Source organism: Physeter macrocephalus, chromosome 8 (assembly GCF_002837175.3).
Source record: "Physeter macrocephalus isolate SW-GA chromosome 8, ASM283717v5, whole genome shotgun sequence".
NCBI lineage: Eukaryota > Metazoa > Chordata > Mammalia > Artiodactyla > Physeteridae > Physeter > Physeter macrocephalus.
In genome coordinates this window covers 15,826,596-15,841,763 of record NC_041221.1, presented here as the reverse complement: position 1 = coordinate 15,841,763, position 15,168 = coordinate 15,826,596, and the positions used below count along the sequence as shown (strand labels likewise).

General features: G+C 52.2%; 1 protein-coding gene across 4 annotated transcripts in view; it reads right to left on the bottom strand.

The window, feature by feature from the left end:
• Positions 1–15,168, bottom strand: part of AHRR (aryl hydrocarbon receptor repressor) — a 76,994-nt gene that overhangs the window by 25,276 nt on the left and 36,550 nt on the right. Inside the window, exon 1 of one of the 4 annotated variants that reach the window (XM_055086497.1) lies at positions 1,389–1,447. The exons of the other annotated variants lie outside the window; for them this stretch is intronic. Within the exon in view, the coding sequence (XP_054942472.1) occupies positions 1,389–1,391 (3 nt within the window). The 5' untranslated portion in view covers positions 1,392–1,447. Of the gene's footprint in view, positions 1–1,388; positions 1,448–15,168 lie in introns of those variants that run through there. 4 annotated transcript variants of the gene reach the window in all.

Genomic DNA, 15,168 nt, shown 5'->3' with positions numbered 1-15,168 from the left:
TTTGTTGCATATTTTCTGCCTTCTTCATTTCACATGAGGATGGCACTTTCGTTTCAGATGTGTGGGTTTCTCTGTCGTTGGGTGTCGGGGGCAGGGGGGACACGGAGCTGCTGACTGGCGTCCGGCTTAAACGGAGGTCCCAAAGTGACATCACACCACACACGATTCACGAGGAACCCCCCCGGAAAGGGACGCAGCCTTGCAGCCTCAAACGAGACAAAGCCACAACTTAGCCATTAAAGTATAACTCAGAGAAGAAACGTCGCAGCACTCAGGAAAACATACAATAAACGCTCGACAAAGATCTTATTCAAGAGGGAAGCACTGAGATATTAAACCAGCCTAAGACGTGTCTGAGGCACTAGGTGCTCACAGGCAGCTGGGATAAGATTGCTGCGTTAGATGCAAAATTGAAATCCCCCTGGATGATCCCTGAGCAGCCCTGTGCCCACATGACTTGAAAAGGAGGTGCCACCCAACTTTTCACTTTATTTCAAAATTCTGGACAACTTTCTGACACAGAGGTGCAAACACCAGGGTGGTGACTTTGCCATAGGATTTAGACTTTGTGCTGGCTTTTCGGAGCCAGAAACAAACCCAAGCCTCACATAGGCCCCAGCTGCACCTCTGCCCTAAACAGTGTGGCACTGGTGACCACATCTCATCGCAAAGCCCGTTATCACTCACCCACCCCAAACCCCAGTGAACTGAAAGTCGACCCTGGGTGACACCCCTGTCCACTGGAACGTCTCCAGAACCAGACAGACTGCGTCATTTGTCACTGTCATTCCTGTGCGGCTCCCGGGAGGTGTCTGGTCCCACGGTCCTCACGTCTTTGAGCCGCAGATGGAAAGTCCAGTGTCTGCCTGGATCTCATCCCAGTGGGCTAGTCACGAGTCTGTGAATATGCCGACACCCAGTGTTTCTTGGTGGGGGGGGGTGCTGGGACCTATGAAACGTTTGGGAGGTTCTATGGTTAACAAAAGGCCCAACTTTCCTATACGTTGACTCGCTCTTTCCCTCCCAGCGTTTGGGTCAATCGCCAGGACACGAAGCGGACCCCGAAGGCAGGGTGTGAAGAGCCCCGTCTGCGAGTCCTTCCCACCCACCCCGGGGGCCAGCCCGGAGCTGGCAAGTCTGGACAGCACTTGGCACAGTTTCTGCGCCACTTCAGAGATGCTTTACCTACAAATGGAAAACCTTCGCATCCCCTTCCACCGGTCTGGAGGATTCTCCGAAGCACTGTCACTCTCAGAATCTAAGATGAGTCTGGGCCACTGAGGCTCAGATTCCTGTGCCCCTCGGACACTGACCCAACCGAGACACTGCACGTTGTAACGCCAGGTTTTCTTAGATTGCGGTAAAATCTGTGTAACAAGAAAACTCACCATTTTAGCCACTCTGAAGTGCACAATTCTGCGGCACAGTCACGTGGTTGTACGGCCATCACCACCATCTCCAGAACTTTCACATCTCCCCACACTGACGCTCTGCCCCACCCCCAGCCCGGCTCCGCCATCTACGGCCTCCTCCAGGGACCTCCCACGTGGACTCGCGCAGGACTGGTCCTTCTGTGACCGGCTTGTTTATTTAGCACCACGCCCTCAGGTGCATCCGTGTTGAAGAACGTGTCAGAATTTCCTTCCTCTTTAAGGCTGACTAATATTCCACTGCACGTACCCACCGCCTTTGCTTATCCGTCATCGCCTGGCGGCATCTGGGCCGCTTTCAGCTCCCGGCTCCCGAGGACGATGCTGCTGTGAACAGGGGCCCCAGCGAGACGTGAGCACACCTTCGGGAAGGAAGGCGTCTAGAGCAAGGAGGAAAGTTCACGGCCTCCTTTCCCTGCAACACTGCCTGGGAGGAAGGAGGCGTGTGACGGGGCGGACCTGCCGCCCGCTCAGAGCTGGGAGTCTTTCCAGAATGAGGATGCTGCCTGTGTTCTCACTGGCCCTCCTGCGCTGGCTTCGAGCGCCTCACCTGGGAAACCCGCGGTTCCCGTGCTGCTGGGATTTGATCTGAATGGGCACCTGCCTCCCTCCCTGGCCCGTGCCCACGCCCAGCGGGGTCTGATGGCCGAGAGCCCGGGGGCTGGTGCCGCCCATGGCGGCCGTGGCTGTGACCCTCAGACAAGGAAAGCGAGCTCTGGCCTCCACAGGCCTCGCGTCTTATCAGGAGCCGGCCGCGGCGCCCCAGGAGGCGGCCCTGCAGGCTGCCGGCCCAACACCCTCCCTCGGGGCTCTACGGTGCCCCTCTGCCGGGGGTCTGGGCAGAAGCAGGTGGGCGGTGCTGGGTCCACCTCGGGACCGTCAGCAGACCGTATCCATCCTTCTTAGAGCCTCAGCTCAGCACTGACCAGGGAGAGGTGATGTCACCAGTGGCCATGCGGCCCAGGTGACTGAGCGCAGACACCTCACGGGGCTGGGCAGCGGTGGCCGCGAGGGCCCCTGCCGGCCCTGCTCCGCCCTCCCGGCCGACGCCGACTGCGCCCCACTCTCTGCGCTGGGCGACTCCGTGATTCGGGGGTCCACACCTGCGTTTCTGGAGGACACGTGGGCCCTCCCCCGGGCAAGCTGCAGACTCGGTGCGTTCCCCCGCCACGGCCCCCGGCAGCGGGAGGGGGCAAGGTGGGTGCTGTGCCACCAGCCCTCGCTCAGCATCTCCCATTTCAGAGGCTGCACAGACCCATGACACCCCACTAACAGCGGTCCAAAGACCAAAGAAATGTTCAGGGTTTGAGCACATAAAATGCCTTCTCAAAAAAGATTTTACGAGATTAGTCACGACCAAAAACAACCTTAATTTTAACTCCTAAGGCAGAAATTTGAAAAAGAAAAAAGACCATAAAATGCTGTTTGCCGAGTCATATGGATTCAATATCAGATTGACGTTCCGGTCCAGAACCATCACGCCAAATACTTCTGCACATGTGGGGCCGTCTTTCAAATATGCGTCGCAAACATTTGTTTGTTTTCTCTCTCTCCCTTTTTAGTCCGACAAGACTTTTGTGTTTTTTTAAACATGGTACATGGAAAATGAGATCACTTTTCCAAGTGGAAAAAAGAATTTGGCCCCCAGCGGAAGGCTGCACCTTTTTAAGGGGAGAAACAACCACATCCACGTTCAATTACTGGCGGTCACAGGCCCTGCACCTGCCACTGCAGGGCCTGCCACTCGCTCTGCCCCCCACGCCGCTGCCCCGGCCCCTCTTCAGGGATCAAGGCAAACGGGGGGGAGAAAGCGGAACTGCCTTTTGCCAACCCTTGAATATCCTGATCTCTTCCAGCCCGGGCAGAAAAAATAGCCAGCGTGTACTTCAAAGATTCCTCGTCAAGGTCACGGCAGAGGAAAAAGAAGAGGGAAAAAGGAACAATTCCAACGGCCCCTCTCACCGCCCCTCCCTGGAATGAAGGGAAGTTGGGAGCTGCGCCCTCCCCTGAGAGCCGTTGCCACGGTTACAGAGCAACACCGCAGGGCCAGGGCCGCCAGTCACGCGAGCGAGCGAGGGGCACCGGGCCTGTCGGGCAGCCGCTCGGCCCTGCTGGAGCCAGATCACTCGCGGGCCTCGCAGCGGGGCCTGAGTGCGTGCGAGGCGCTCCTGCTGGGAGCGGATCGCTGGCTGTTTATAGATCCCACAAACAGTAAACTTGGCCTTGGGCTCCTGCCACGGAGCGGCTACGGCACTTGAAAGCAGTTCTCGAAAGATGCAGCTGGCTGACAGGGGCAGGACCACAAGGGTGGAGGCAGGTGCGGACCCCCAGGCCCTGGGAGCTAGACCCTCGTGCTAGCGCGGCCCCTGCTCCGGCCATCAGCTGCCCAGGGCCCTCCAGGTCCTTCTCTCCAGGTGAGCGACTTGGCTGTGGCACAGACACCTGGGCGGTGGAGGTGCCTGGGCGGTGAGCTCGGCCCTGGGCCCTCCCAGCCTCCCTGTGGCTGGTGGGAGTGGAGCCCAGACCCGGACACAGAACGTGGCCACTGCAGACATCTCTCTTCCTTCCCTGGGGGGACGCAGCTATTCCAAAAGCACCTCACCCAAGTGCTGCCTTTTCAGCTGTGTGACCTTGGACAAGCCAAGGGGCAGAGCAGGGCCTGAGTGACCACAGCGATCGCTGACCAGTGAGCCCCGCACAGTGACCCTGGACGGTCAGGGGCTCCTGGTGGGCAGCTGGGGGGCTGTGGGGGACAGTCAGGGGTTTCACAGTGGAGAGTTCTGGGGGTCGAAAAGCCACGGCGAGGCCATGCCCAGCCAGGCCCCAGGCAGCTGAACTGCCTTCAGGGGTGGAGCCAGGAGCTGGGGGTTTCTGACCCACAGGGAGAGCGCTGAGTGGACAGAAAGCACAACATTGCGGGCCACGGTGGGACACAGCCTGGGCGTGGCACTGCCCTGGGGCCGCTCGGTGCGCCGTCAGGCCGGCGGGGAGTGTGGGCCAGCGGGAACGAGGCAGGGTGCGGGCTGGCGGCCGCCGGGAGTTGGGGAGCAGGCTGCCCTTCCCGGCTGCGTCCACCTGCGGGCCAGCTCCCACGAAACCTCTTGCACTTTTATTTATGTCCGTCGAACCCCTGAAAGAAAAGCCACGGCCAGGGAGTTTGGGAACAACGGGATCGGCGGTCACAACAGAAGGTGAGAAAGCGTGACTTCTCTGATCACAAAGACCCAAGCGGGCGACAGAGCAGCCCGTGCAGCAGCCTGCTCCGCGGGGGCCCGGAGAGGTGTGGCTGCAGGCGTGAGCACATCAGGGATTCTCCCCGGCGCCGTCGAGCCGGGGATCCTGGGGCTGCGCAGCCCGGATCCCCGGACACACGCCCGTCGGCCCCACCAGCGCCATTCCTCAGCAGCCGGGGACCAAGGGGCCGGGCGGCCCGCCACCCCTAACAGCCACCCCGAGACCCTTGCTCCTGGGCCGCCCGGCCCCCGCACCCCTGCCGGCCCTGCTCCGCCCCCCCGGCCGACCGCGCCCCACTTTCCGCGCTGCGCGACTCCGTGATTCGGCCACGCGTGCTCGGGGGTCCACACCTGCGTTTCTGGAGGACGCGTGGGCCCTCACCTGCGCGCCCGGCACCAAGGGGCAGAAACCGCAGCAGGGAGCCCCCGTCCACGACCTGCCGGGAGCCGACACCCTCGGGCCCCCCGGCGACTTCTCCCAACCAGGGGAAGGGGTTTCGAGGTCTTTCTTTAGAAGAGCGACGGCCTGAAGGTGAGAAAGTCTCCGCTCCTGTTCCCAGTGGGTCACTTGTGGTCCCTGAGAACTTCCCGGCAATTGTGCTGGCTTTTTCCAGAAACCAGGCCAGCACGGGTTGGCACGGGTCGATGGCCTGCTGAGTGTCTACAAGGCCGCTCTCACGCCATTTCCGCGGGGTCCGTGGGTGCCACGGGGTCCAGGCTGCCCGGGTCACCTTCACAGGCCCAAGGCTGGCGGTGGGAATGGGTGAAACCCCTTCACCTCGGAGACTCAGCACATCTGCCCGTTGGCCACCCCCTCCCCTGAGGATTTTTATTGTTTTAACCTTAGGATCCTGCTCCAGCCTCGAACTCAGAAACCAAACACAATCCAATGAGTCTGAGCCTCCCCTCCGGCTCCTTTTAACTTCCTTTGGCATCCAGATTAAGCACGGATGCAAGGCTTCTGTGGGGGCACAGGGCGGGCCAGCACGGGCTCTGTCCCCTCCCCGAAGTCAGCCCACGTTACTCAAACAGGAGTGAGCCCCAGAAAGGCCACGGGGACCCCAGGACGCTCAGGGCTGTCTGGGTCAGAACGAGGAGGAGCTGGGGTCTGCAGCCTGGGGCGGGGGCTCTGGGGGAGCAGAGAACAGGTAGCAGAAATCCTTTTTATGGTCTGCTGTGGCCCCTCCCCCAGCTGCCTGGGGACAGTCTGCCTGGCGGGATGACAGAGGCAAGGGCGTAGGGCCGACAGCTGAGCTGCGCGTCGCGCACTCACCCCTCCCTGCCCCCCTCCACAGTCTCATGCCAACCCCAGGCCAGGGCTCCTTCCGAGGTGGCCCTTTCTAAAGGGGAGCCCTCACCAAGGAGGCAAACCCACCGCCCAGCCCCTGCCCTCTGACCCTCCCTCCTGCCCCCAGCACCCGGCTGCTCAGGGACAGAGCGCACAGGGACAGGAGACCGCCTGGGAGACGCCCGGCAGGTGGGGCAGCACAGAAAAGAGACCAAGGATGAGACAAGCGTGAATTTACATAAATATATTTAAGGAGATAAGGAAATAGATTAGCAAAATCAAATAAGAAGAAGAAATAGTACAAGCAAATCAAGGGGAACTATTTATTAGGTATGAGAATGTAAGGAAGAAAGAAAACATTTGGGGGTGTGCTGTGATGGGTACCAACCTGGAAGATCAGTCCTGAAGACAGCAGAGAAGGGAAACCAGACAGAACACAGAAGTAAGACCAGTAGATGGGAGATACTGCCCAGGAATAGCTGGGTAAAGGCGGCTCCAGAGGTAGAACCAGTAACGGAGAGGGACAGTATTTGATGCAATGATGGAAAAAAAAATCCAGATTAAAGAAGAAAGACCTCAGATGGAAAGAACTTGGAGCACCAAGCAGACAAAACAAGACGAAAGACACATTACAGTGAAATTCAAGAATATCAAGGCCAAGAATGTCAGGCTCACGAAAGCTCAAGAGGGAGCCAGAGCGGAGCCACTGTAGAGAACGAGCCTCGGACCCCATCAGCGGCACCCGTGCCGCAAACAATGGGACAGTATTTTTGAAGGCTGAAGGAAAAACTTTGAACCTAAAATTCTATACCCCACCGAACTGTTATCCAAGCATGAAGGCGCGGGGCGAGATGCAGGAAGATTTCACATCAAGACCCTCAGTGAAAGCACTGAGGGGAGGCCCTCAAAACAAGAAGCACATCTGGGGGCTGCGAGGAGGGTGACCCACATCCTGAACCTCAGAGGGGCCTTAAAAAGTCAGGAACACAGACCAGATCTGTGCCGTCCAGGGTTCAACTTCTGGACAAAGTCCTTGTGTCCGTGTGGGGTCCGGGGGCCTGGACGGATGCGGGCCTGTCGGGGAGACGCCAGCCCTGCTAAATCTAGGGGGTCAAAGAGAAACCTGCTTGGAAAGACCTGCTCTGAAGGTGATCCTCCGAGAACAAAAGCAGAGTGTGTGACTTAAACTAGCATGAGAAAGCTCAGTCAGAATGGGGAGCTAGAGAGAAGAAAAAGAAACCAAGGAAAGTGCAGTCAATAGAAAACACAAAATATGAGGGCAGAAATTAGCCCCCAAACAAGAGTAATTACAAGACGAGTAAATGGGCTAGACTCGCCAACTGTAGGATCCCCCAACAAACACTGCAAGAGAGCCACTTCACAATAAAGGAAACCTGACACTGAAAGTACGAGGAGGGGTCCCAGCTGCAAGGACACCAGAAAGCTGGGCAGCTTGAACGTCTGGACTCCAGCGGGACGAGGGTTAGAGTTAAACGTGCAGGATGTGAGAGCCACGGGCCCCGGAGCCCCGGCCAGGCTTCCTGCTGGAGCGGCCGCCTGGAGCCAGGCTGGCGTGAGCTGCCAGCTGACGGCTCACAGAGCTGCTGCCCCCGGCTTTCCCCAGGTTTCAGGCGTCCGCGTGTCCCCGCCGCCACTGCAGCCCTCGCTTCCGCTCTGCCGGGGGATCGAGCTGCGTCATGGTTCTGCTGGAATCCACCCGGCGTCTGTGCTCGCAGACTCTTCTGGGGGGTTGGGGCGGGGGGAATGCGCTGTCCTCAGTGACCGCAGGTCTGGGCCTTATCTCCCTGGGGGACAAGCCTCCCCCCACAGTGTCTGGTCCACCGCCTTCTCCCTCCACCCCTCCTGGAGGGGCCTTGGTCACGGCCTGGTCCATGCGGAGGAAGTGGAACTGGGGAGGGCCAGGGTGCCGGGGCTGTCCTCACTCCCCGCCGCCACGCCAAGGACAGGCAGGTACATGTGGATCCCCGGTTGGAAGCCCCCTCCCCTGAGGCACCCCCTCGTGGCCTTCCAGCCTCCACCTTCTTGTCTCTGAGCCCAGACTCTCCTGTCCTGGGTGCAGAATTTCACGGAGGCGAACACCTGGTCCTTCTCATCCTCTGTGCTGGTCACCCAGCGGGGACTTTCAGGCTGGAAACTCAGTCCTGGGCTCTGGGAAACCTTGTGGGTTACTTCCTTGATGATTTCCTCCCCTGTGGTCTTTCGGGAGCTCCAATTATGCAGGTCCCATGGGGCCTGGCAATTTCCCCCACTTCCCTCTGTTATTCTCTGCTTATTCTTCACTTACGCGTGGGAGGACCCTAACTCCAGACCCTTCTATGGATTTCTAGGTGTTGCTCTCATGCTTTTAATTTTTGAGTTCTTTTAAGATCTCTGAATGGTCGCTTTTACAGCTACCTGTGTCCCCTGTGTCCGAGGGGCTCAAGGGCCGTATGGTCTGCCTGTCTGGTCATCTCCACTTTGCACGTCGGTCTCCTCCAGGCTGACTCTCCTCCTGGATCCTGTGTTTTGCTCCATCAGCCTCTTTCCCGGAGGGCCCAGGATCCCTGTGTGAGCTGGATTTGAGGAGCGGGCTCGGGACGGCCGACAGGAGGCCCTTCCTCTGCTGAGCGCCCAACCCCAATTACTGCATATGCTCAGAACCAGAATGTGAGGGTCACGCTCAAGGGGAAGGCAAGAAACAGATGCCACCTCTGAGGTGACACAAACAGCGGCGTGATCAGGTAAGGGATGCAAAGCAGCTAATACGACCCTCCTCCATGAGATAAAGGTAGCACTTTGAAATGAAAACAACAAAAAAGATGAAAAGTCTCAGAAGAGAAACAGACACTCTGAAAAAAGAACCAAATGAGAATTTTAGAACTGAGAAATAAAATATATGAAGTAAAATTTCCACTGGATGGGCTTAATGGCAGAATGGAGGTGACAGAGAAAAGGGTCAGTAAAGACAGATAATAGGAAGTATCCAGCCTGAGAGAGAAAATATTGGAAAAAAGTGAAGAGAGCCTCAAGGACCTGTGGGACAGTGTGAAAAGGCCTAACACCTGGGCCAGTGGAGTTTCTGAAATAAAAGAGAAAGAGGTTGGGGAAATAAAAATATTGGAAGAGTATGGCTGAAAACTTTCCAAATTGGTGAAAGACATAAATTTCTAGATTCAGAAAGCTCAGCGAACGCTAAACAGGACAATCCAATAAACCCACTCCCAAGCACATCAAAATTAAGCATCAAAAGTCAATAGAGATACTGAAATGGAATACTAATAAATATTACTAAAATCAAAAAGAAGGCAGAAAAGATGGAAACAAAAAATAGAAAAAGTATGAAATGGTGGACTGAAATCCAATAATATCAATGATTACTCTAATATAAATGGCCTCACACACCAATTTAAAAAAAAGATACTGTCAGACTGGACTTAGAAAAACAAAAAACAAAAAAAGGTCCAAATATGTACTGCCAACAAAAGAAAGATGTACATTAACTATAATAATACAAATGGACTAAAAGTAAAAAGATGAAGCAAGACGTGCCAAGGAAACGTTAACTAAAAGAAAGCTGGAAAAAAAAAATAAATAAATAAAAATAAAAAAATAAAAGAAAGCTGGAGTGGCAATGTTAGCATTAGACAAAGCAGACTTCAGAGCGAGGACAATTACCAGGAATAAAGAGGCATTTTATATAACGATAATGATAGAAAGGTCAATTCATGAAGAAAAGATAATAATCCTAAGTGCGTTTGCAACATACAACAGAACTCCAAAACACATAGAGCAAAAACTGGTAGAACTTAAAGGAGAAATACAAAATTCCACAATTATACCGGAAGATGTCTTTCGGGTTAAGACTAGACAGAAACTCAACAAGGATATAAAAGCCATCAACATCATCAACCCACATGTTGTGACTGATGCTTACAGAACACCTCACCCAAGGACGGCAGTCTGGTGGGGGCCCCTTCCTGGCTCACAGATAGCCGTATCCCACGTGGTAGAAGGGGCGGGGGACTCTCTGGGGTCTCTTTTATAAGAACACAGATCCCATTCAGGAGGGCTCCACCCTCATGACCAAATCACCTCCCAAAGACCCCACCACCAAACACCATTGCACTGGGGGTTAGGTCTCCAATCTAGTATGAATTTGAGTTATATTAATTTGGGGGGGATACAAGTATTTGGTCCATAGCAACAATCAATGAAACCAATAGCTGTGTCTTTGAAAAAAATCAGTAAAATGAATAAACCTCTAGCCCAACTGACTAAGAAAAAATAAGAGAAGATGCAAATTACCAATGAAATGAGAAAGGAGACATAGTCACAGAACCCACAGACATTAAGAAGGCAACATGAAGCCCATGGTGCTAGACTGCAGAGGCTGGGAGACGGCTGGGAGGTGCTGCGGGGCCTGGGAAGCCACATTCTGTGGAGGGGAGGGGGTAATGGGAGAAGACTGGGCCCAGGTGCCGCAGGGCCCTTGTAGGGGGAGGGGGCGGCCTCCCGGCCTACCCGACAGCCCTGTGTGGGAGTGGGCTGGTAGGATGAGTAGGCCGGCTGGTGGTGGGCCCAGCGGGGCCCTGAAGGGCTGCCTGCGTGCTAGCGGCCCCTGCTGGGTACATGTGAGCTGGAGGGATAGAGGAAAGAGCTCACCACCCCGAGGCCGGGGGTACGGCGGGGTCCCTCCTCTTACTTTTCCTTCTCCTTATGACTTTTGGAACCAAGTTCGTGTTTCACATTCTCACAGAAGGATAGTAAGTGAAATCAACAAAGATAGGAAAGGACCCCCGGAACGTCACACTCTCGGAAGACCAGTCACACCCAAACGGAGGGGTTCTCTGCAAGACGACAGGCCAGTGCTCTTTGGGAAGTCAGTGTCACAGAACCCCAGGGTAGGCCAAGGAACGTTCTAGATTAAAGGAGGTGAGAGAGGCAGGACAGCTAAACACGTGACAGGTTTCCTGTGGGCACAAACGGGGCACTGGGACAGTGTGGGAGCTGAGTCGGCTATGGACACAGTCACAACACGGCCTCAGAGCCCTTGGTCCGGCATCTGTGCCCAGGCCGTGGGGGGCATCCTGGTTTAGCAAATGCACCGAGGCCTCTAGGAGTAAAGGGCATCACGCCTGCCACGCACCCTAAATCGGGTCAGAAGAGAAAATGAGTGAAGAGAGAGGGCAAGTGCTAACACGGAAACGTCTGGGAATCTGAAAAATTCTTTGTACCGTTCTGTCAACTGTTTTGTAAGTCTGAAATCACACCAAAATAATAAAAGAAGAAAGAGGTTTAAAAAAAGCAAAGAAAAGGGCAACTTGGGAAAACCATGAACAACTTTGTACCCATAAAATCAAAAACATAGATGAAATAGACCAACTCTTTGAAAGATACAAACTACTAAAGTTCACACTAGAATAGATAACCTGAATAGTCCTTTATCAATTAACAAAACTGAATTCATAGTTTAATCTTCTATGATTAAAACTATGATTTGAATTATTAAACTTCTAAAGAAAACTCCCAGACCAGTTGTTTTCTCTGGTGAATGCTAATAAGCATTTCAGGAGGAAATACTATCAATTATACACAATCTCTTTCAGAAAAGAAAAGAGAGGGGAACAGGCTCAAATAGCTTTATGACGCCTCCACTAGCACGACACCACAACCAGACGAGAAAAAAACAAAAATGTTTCTCATGAACATAAACACAAAAATCCCCACAAATATTACCAAATTTAATCCAGCAATATATAAATAAGATCTATCCTGGGTGTGCAAGGTTGGGTCAGCATTTGAAAATCGATTAATGTAATTCACAATATTAACAGACTCAGGAAGAAAAATCATGATCATCTCATTACACGTAGAAAAAGCATCTGACAAAACTAATCCATTCATAATAAGAACTCTCAGAAAACAAGGAATAGAGGGAAATCTCTTAATCTGATATAAGGCATCTATAAAAAAAAAACAAGCAAAAGACTGAAGTTTTCTCCCTCAGGTTAGGGAAAGGCAGAGGTGTTCTCTCTCACCTCATCTACTCTATGTTGCAAGGGAAGGCCTAGGAGTGCAATAAGGTAGGAAAAAAAAAGCATGGAGCTTGAAAAGTAGATAAAAGCTGTCTCTATTCTCAGAAAACATGATGATCTATGTAAAAATTCCCACAGAATCTACAAAAAAGCTCCAAGAATTACTGATGAATTCAGAAGGGTCACAGACAAAAAGTCAACCTAGAAAAATAAATTGTATTTCTGTATACTAGTCATGAAAATAGAAATTAAACAACGGCTCCACGTACAATAGCAATACAAATGTTAATAGAAGATACTAAGGTATAAATCTAACAATATACACAGGCTCTTTAGGCTGAAAGCTATAAAACGCTGATGAAAGTAATAAAAGACCTAAATTAATGGGAGACACTGTTCATGAATTGGGAGAGTAGTGCTGTCAGGCTGTCAATGCTCCCCGAACTGATCTGCTGCTATAACACAATCCCAGCCAAAATTCCAGCCAGAATTTCTATAGCTGTCAACAAGCCAATTCTAAAATTTATGTGGAGGGACTTCCCTGGTGGTCCAGGGACTAAGACTCGGCGCTCCCAATGCAGGGGGCCCAGGTTTGATCCCCGGTCAGGGAACTAGATCCCACATGCTGCAACTAAGAGTTCGCATGCCACAATGAAGATCCCGCACGTGGCAACGAAGATCCCGAGTGCCGCAACTAAGACCCAGAGCAGCCAAGAAAATAAATAAATATTAAAAAAATTAAAATAGGGCTTCCCTGGTGGCGCAGTGGTTAAGAATCCACCTGCCAATGCAGGGGACACGGGTTCGAGCCCTGGCCCGGGAAGATCCCACATGCCACGGAGCAACTAAGCCCGTGCGCCACAACTACTGAGCCTGTGCTCTAGAGCCCGTGAGCCACAGCTACTGAGCCTGCATGCCACATCTACTGAAGCCCGTGCGCCTAGAGCCTGTGCTCCACAACAAGAGAAGCCATCGCAATGAGAAGCCCGCACACCGCAACAAAGAGTAGCCCCTGCTCGCCACAACTAGGGAAAGCCTGCGTGCAGCAACAAAGACCCAATGCAACCAAAAATAAATAAATTAATTAAAAAAAATAATAATAAAATAAAATAAATAAAATTTATGTGGAGAATTGGGAGATTAGGATCGACATACATACACTACTATGTTAGAATAGATAACTAATGAGAACCTACTGTAGGGAACTCTACTCAATGATCTGTGGTGACCTAAATGGGAAGGAAATCTAAAATAGAGTGGATATATATGACTGATTCACTTTGCTGTACAGCAGAAACTAACACAACATTGTAAAGCAACTATACTCCAATAAAAATTAATTTAAAAAATAAAAAATAAAAGGCATAATACTTGAACTCTCAAAAAAATGAAATAATATTTATGTGGAAAGACAGAGAAACCAGAATAGCCAAAACAATTCTGAAAAAGGACAACAAAAAACAGGGGCCAATTCACACTGTCTGATTTCAGGACTTATTATAAAGCTATATTAATTAAGACAGTGAGCGACTTATTTGTGAGAGGTCAGACACACAATCTATGCACCAGGACAGAGAGTCCAGAAACAGACACAAAAATGTGGCCAACTGATTTTTTACGAAGGTGTAAAGGCAATTCAGCGGAGAAAGGATCACCTTTCAAATAAATGGTTCTGAAAGAACTGGAATTCATAGGCAAAAAAAATAAATCTTGACCTATGCCTCCCACTTAACACCAACTTAACTAAAAATGGATTACAGACTTCAGTGTAAAACTTAAAACTGAATGTAAGAGTATAAAACACTGGACTCAAACATAAAAGAAAAATCTTTGTAACCTTAGGGTAGGTAAAGAGTTGTTGCATGTGACACCAAAATCATGACCTATTTAAAAAAAATGGATAGATTGGACTTTGTCAAAGTTAAATACTTTCACTCTCTGCAAGGCCTTGTCAAGAGAATGAAAAGACAAGCCAGGTTGGGAGCAAATACTACAGAACCTACATACAACAGAACCTACATACAACGAGGACACTCGTCCAGAACATTTATATGAGCTCTAAACTCAACAGTAAGAAAGCAAACAACCTGATTTTTTTTTCTTTTTTTTTTTTTTAGTGGACAAAGACTTGAGCAGACAGTTACAAGGAGGATCTATGGATGGCAAATAGACACATGAAAAGATGCTCAGCATCCTTAGTCACGAGGGAAATGCAAACTAAAACCATAGTGAGCGTCCAGCTATTAAAACTGCTTTGAAATACTGTGCAAACCAGGGACTTGCAGCAGCTGGTACTCCCGTTCCCTGCTGGCGGGACGCGTCGGCACAGCTACCTTGGAAAGCAGAGTGGCAATTTCTTACAAAGTTAAGCACACACATATGTAGGTATCATCCAAACAAAAGGAAAACCTATGTTCAGAGAAAAACCTGTGTGTGAATGTTTATCACAGCTTTACTCAAGTCAGCACATCCTGGAAACAACCCCGATGGCCTCAGCAGTTGGGTGGGCAAGCGCTGTGAGACGCCCACAACATGGGTGATGGACACTCAGCTGGAGGACGTAGCAGCGGAGCCTGGGGGCGGGTGTGACTGCAAATGGACAGCAGGAGGGAAACTTGGGGGCGGAGGAATTGCTCAGTGTTGCTCACCCTATACTCCCCAAAAGAACTCAGTTAGGAAATGTCCCGTGCAGCACAGGACACCCGAACTCCAGCCAGGGTCAAGTGATCAGAGTGTCTTCCGGCCGGACAGGCCTGAACTCATGGCTCCTGCAGGCACGTTGTCCCGTCCCCACTGAACTAGACGGCCCTGCAGCCCAGCTTAGACGGAGGATGAGCCCCGGGCGTGGCACCGACCACACACCCAAGGTCGGTGCTTCCAGAACCACGTCTGCCCTCATCCCCCACTCCCACGCCTCCTCCACCCCTCCCAGTGCCTGTACCAAGGTGCTCACTGGCAGCAGCTCTGCTGGGTCCTGGCTTCCCCGGGGGAGCCTCCAAACATGGACCAAGAGACTGGGCGTCCAGTCCCACCCCAACGGGGACCCTGGGCAAGCCCCTAACGGCTCCAATTCTTGGTCGTTTCATGTTAAAATCACAGATGTTAGACCACAGTCACTCTTTTTTTTTTTTTTTTTTTTTTTTTTGCGGTACGCGGGCCTCTCACTGCCGTGGCCTCTCCCG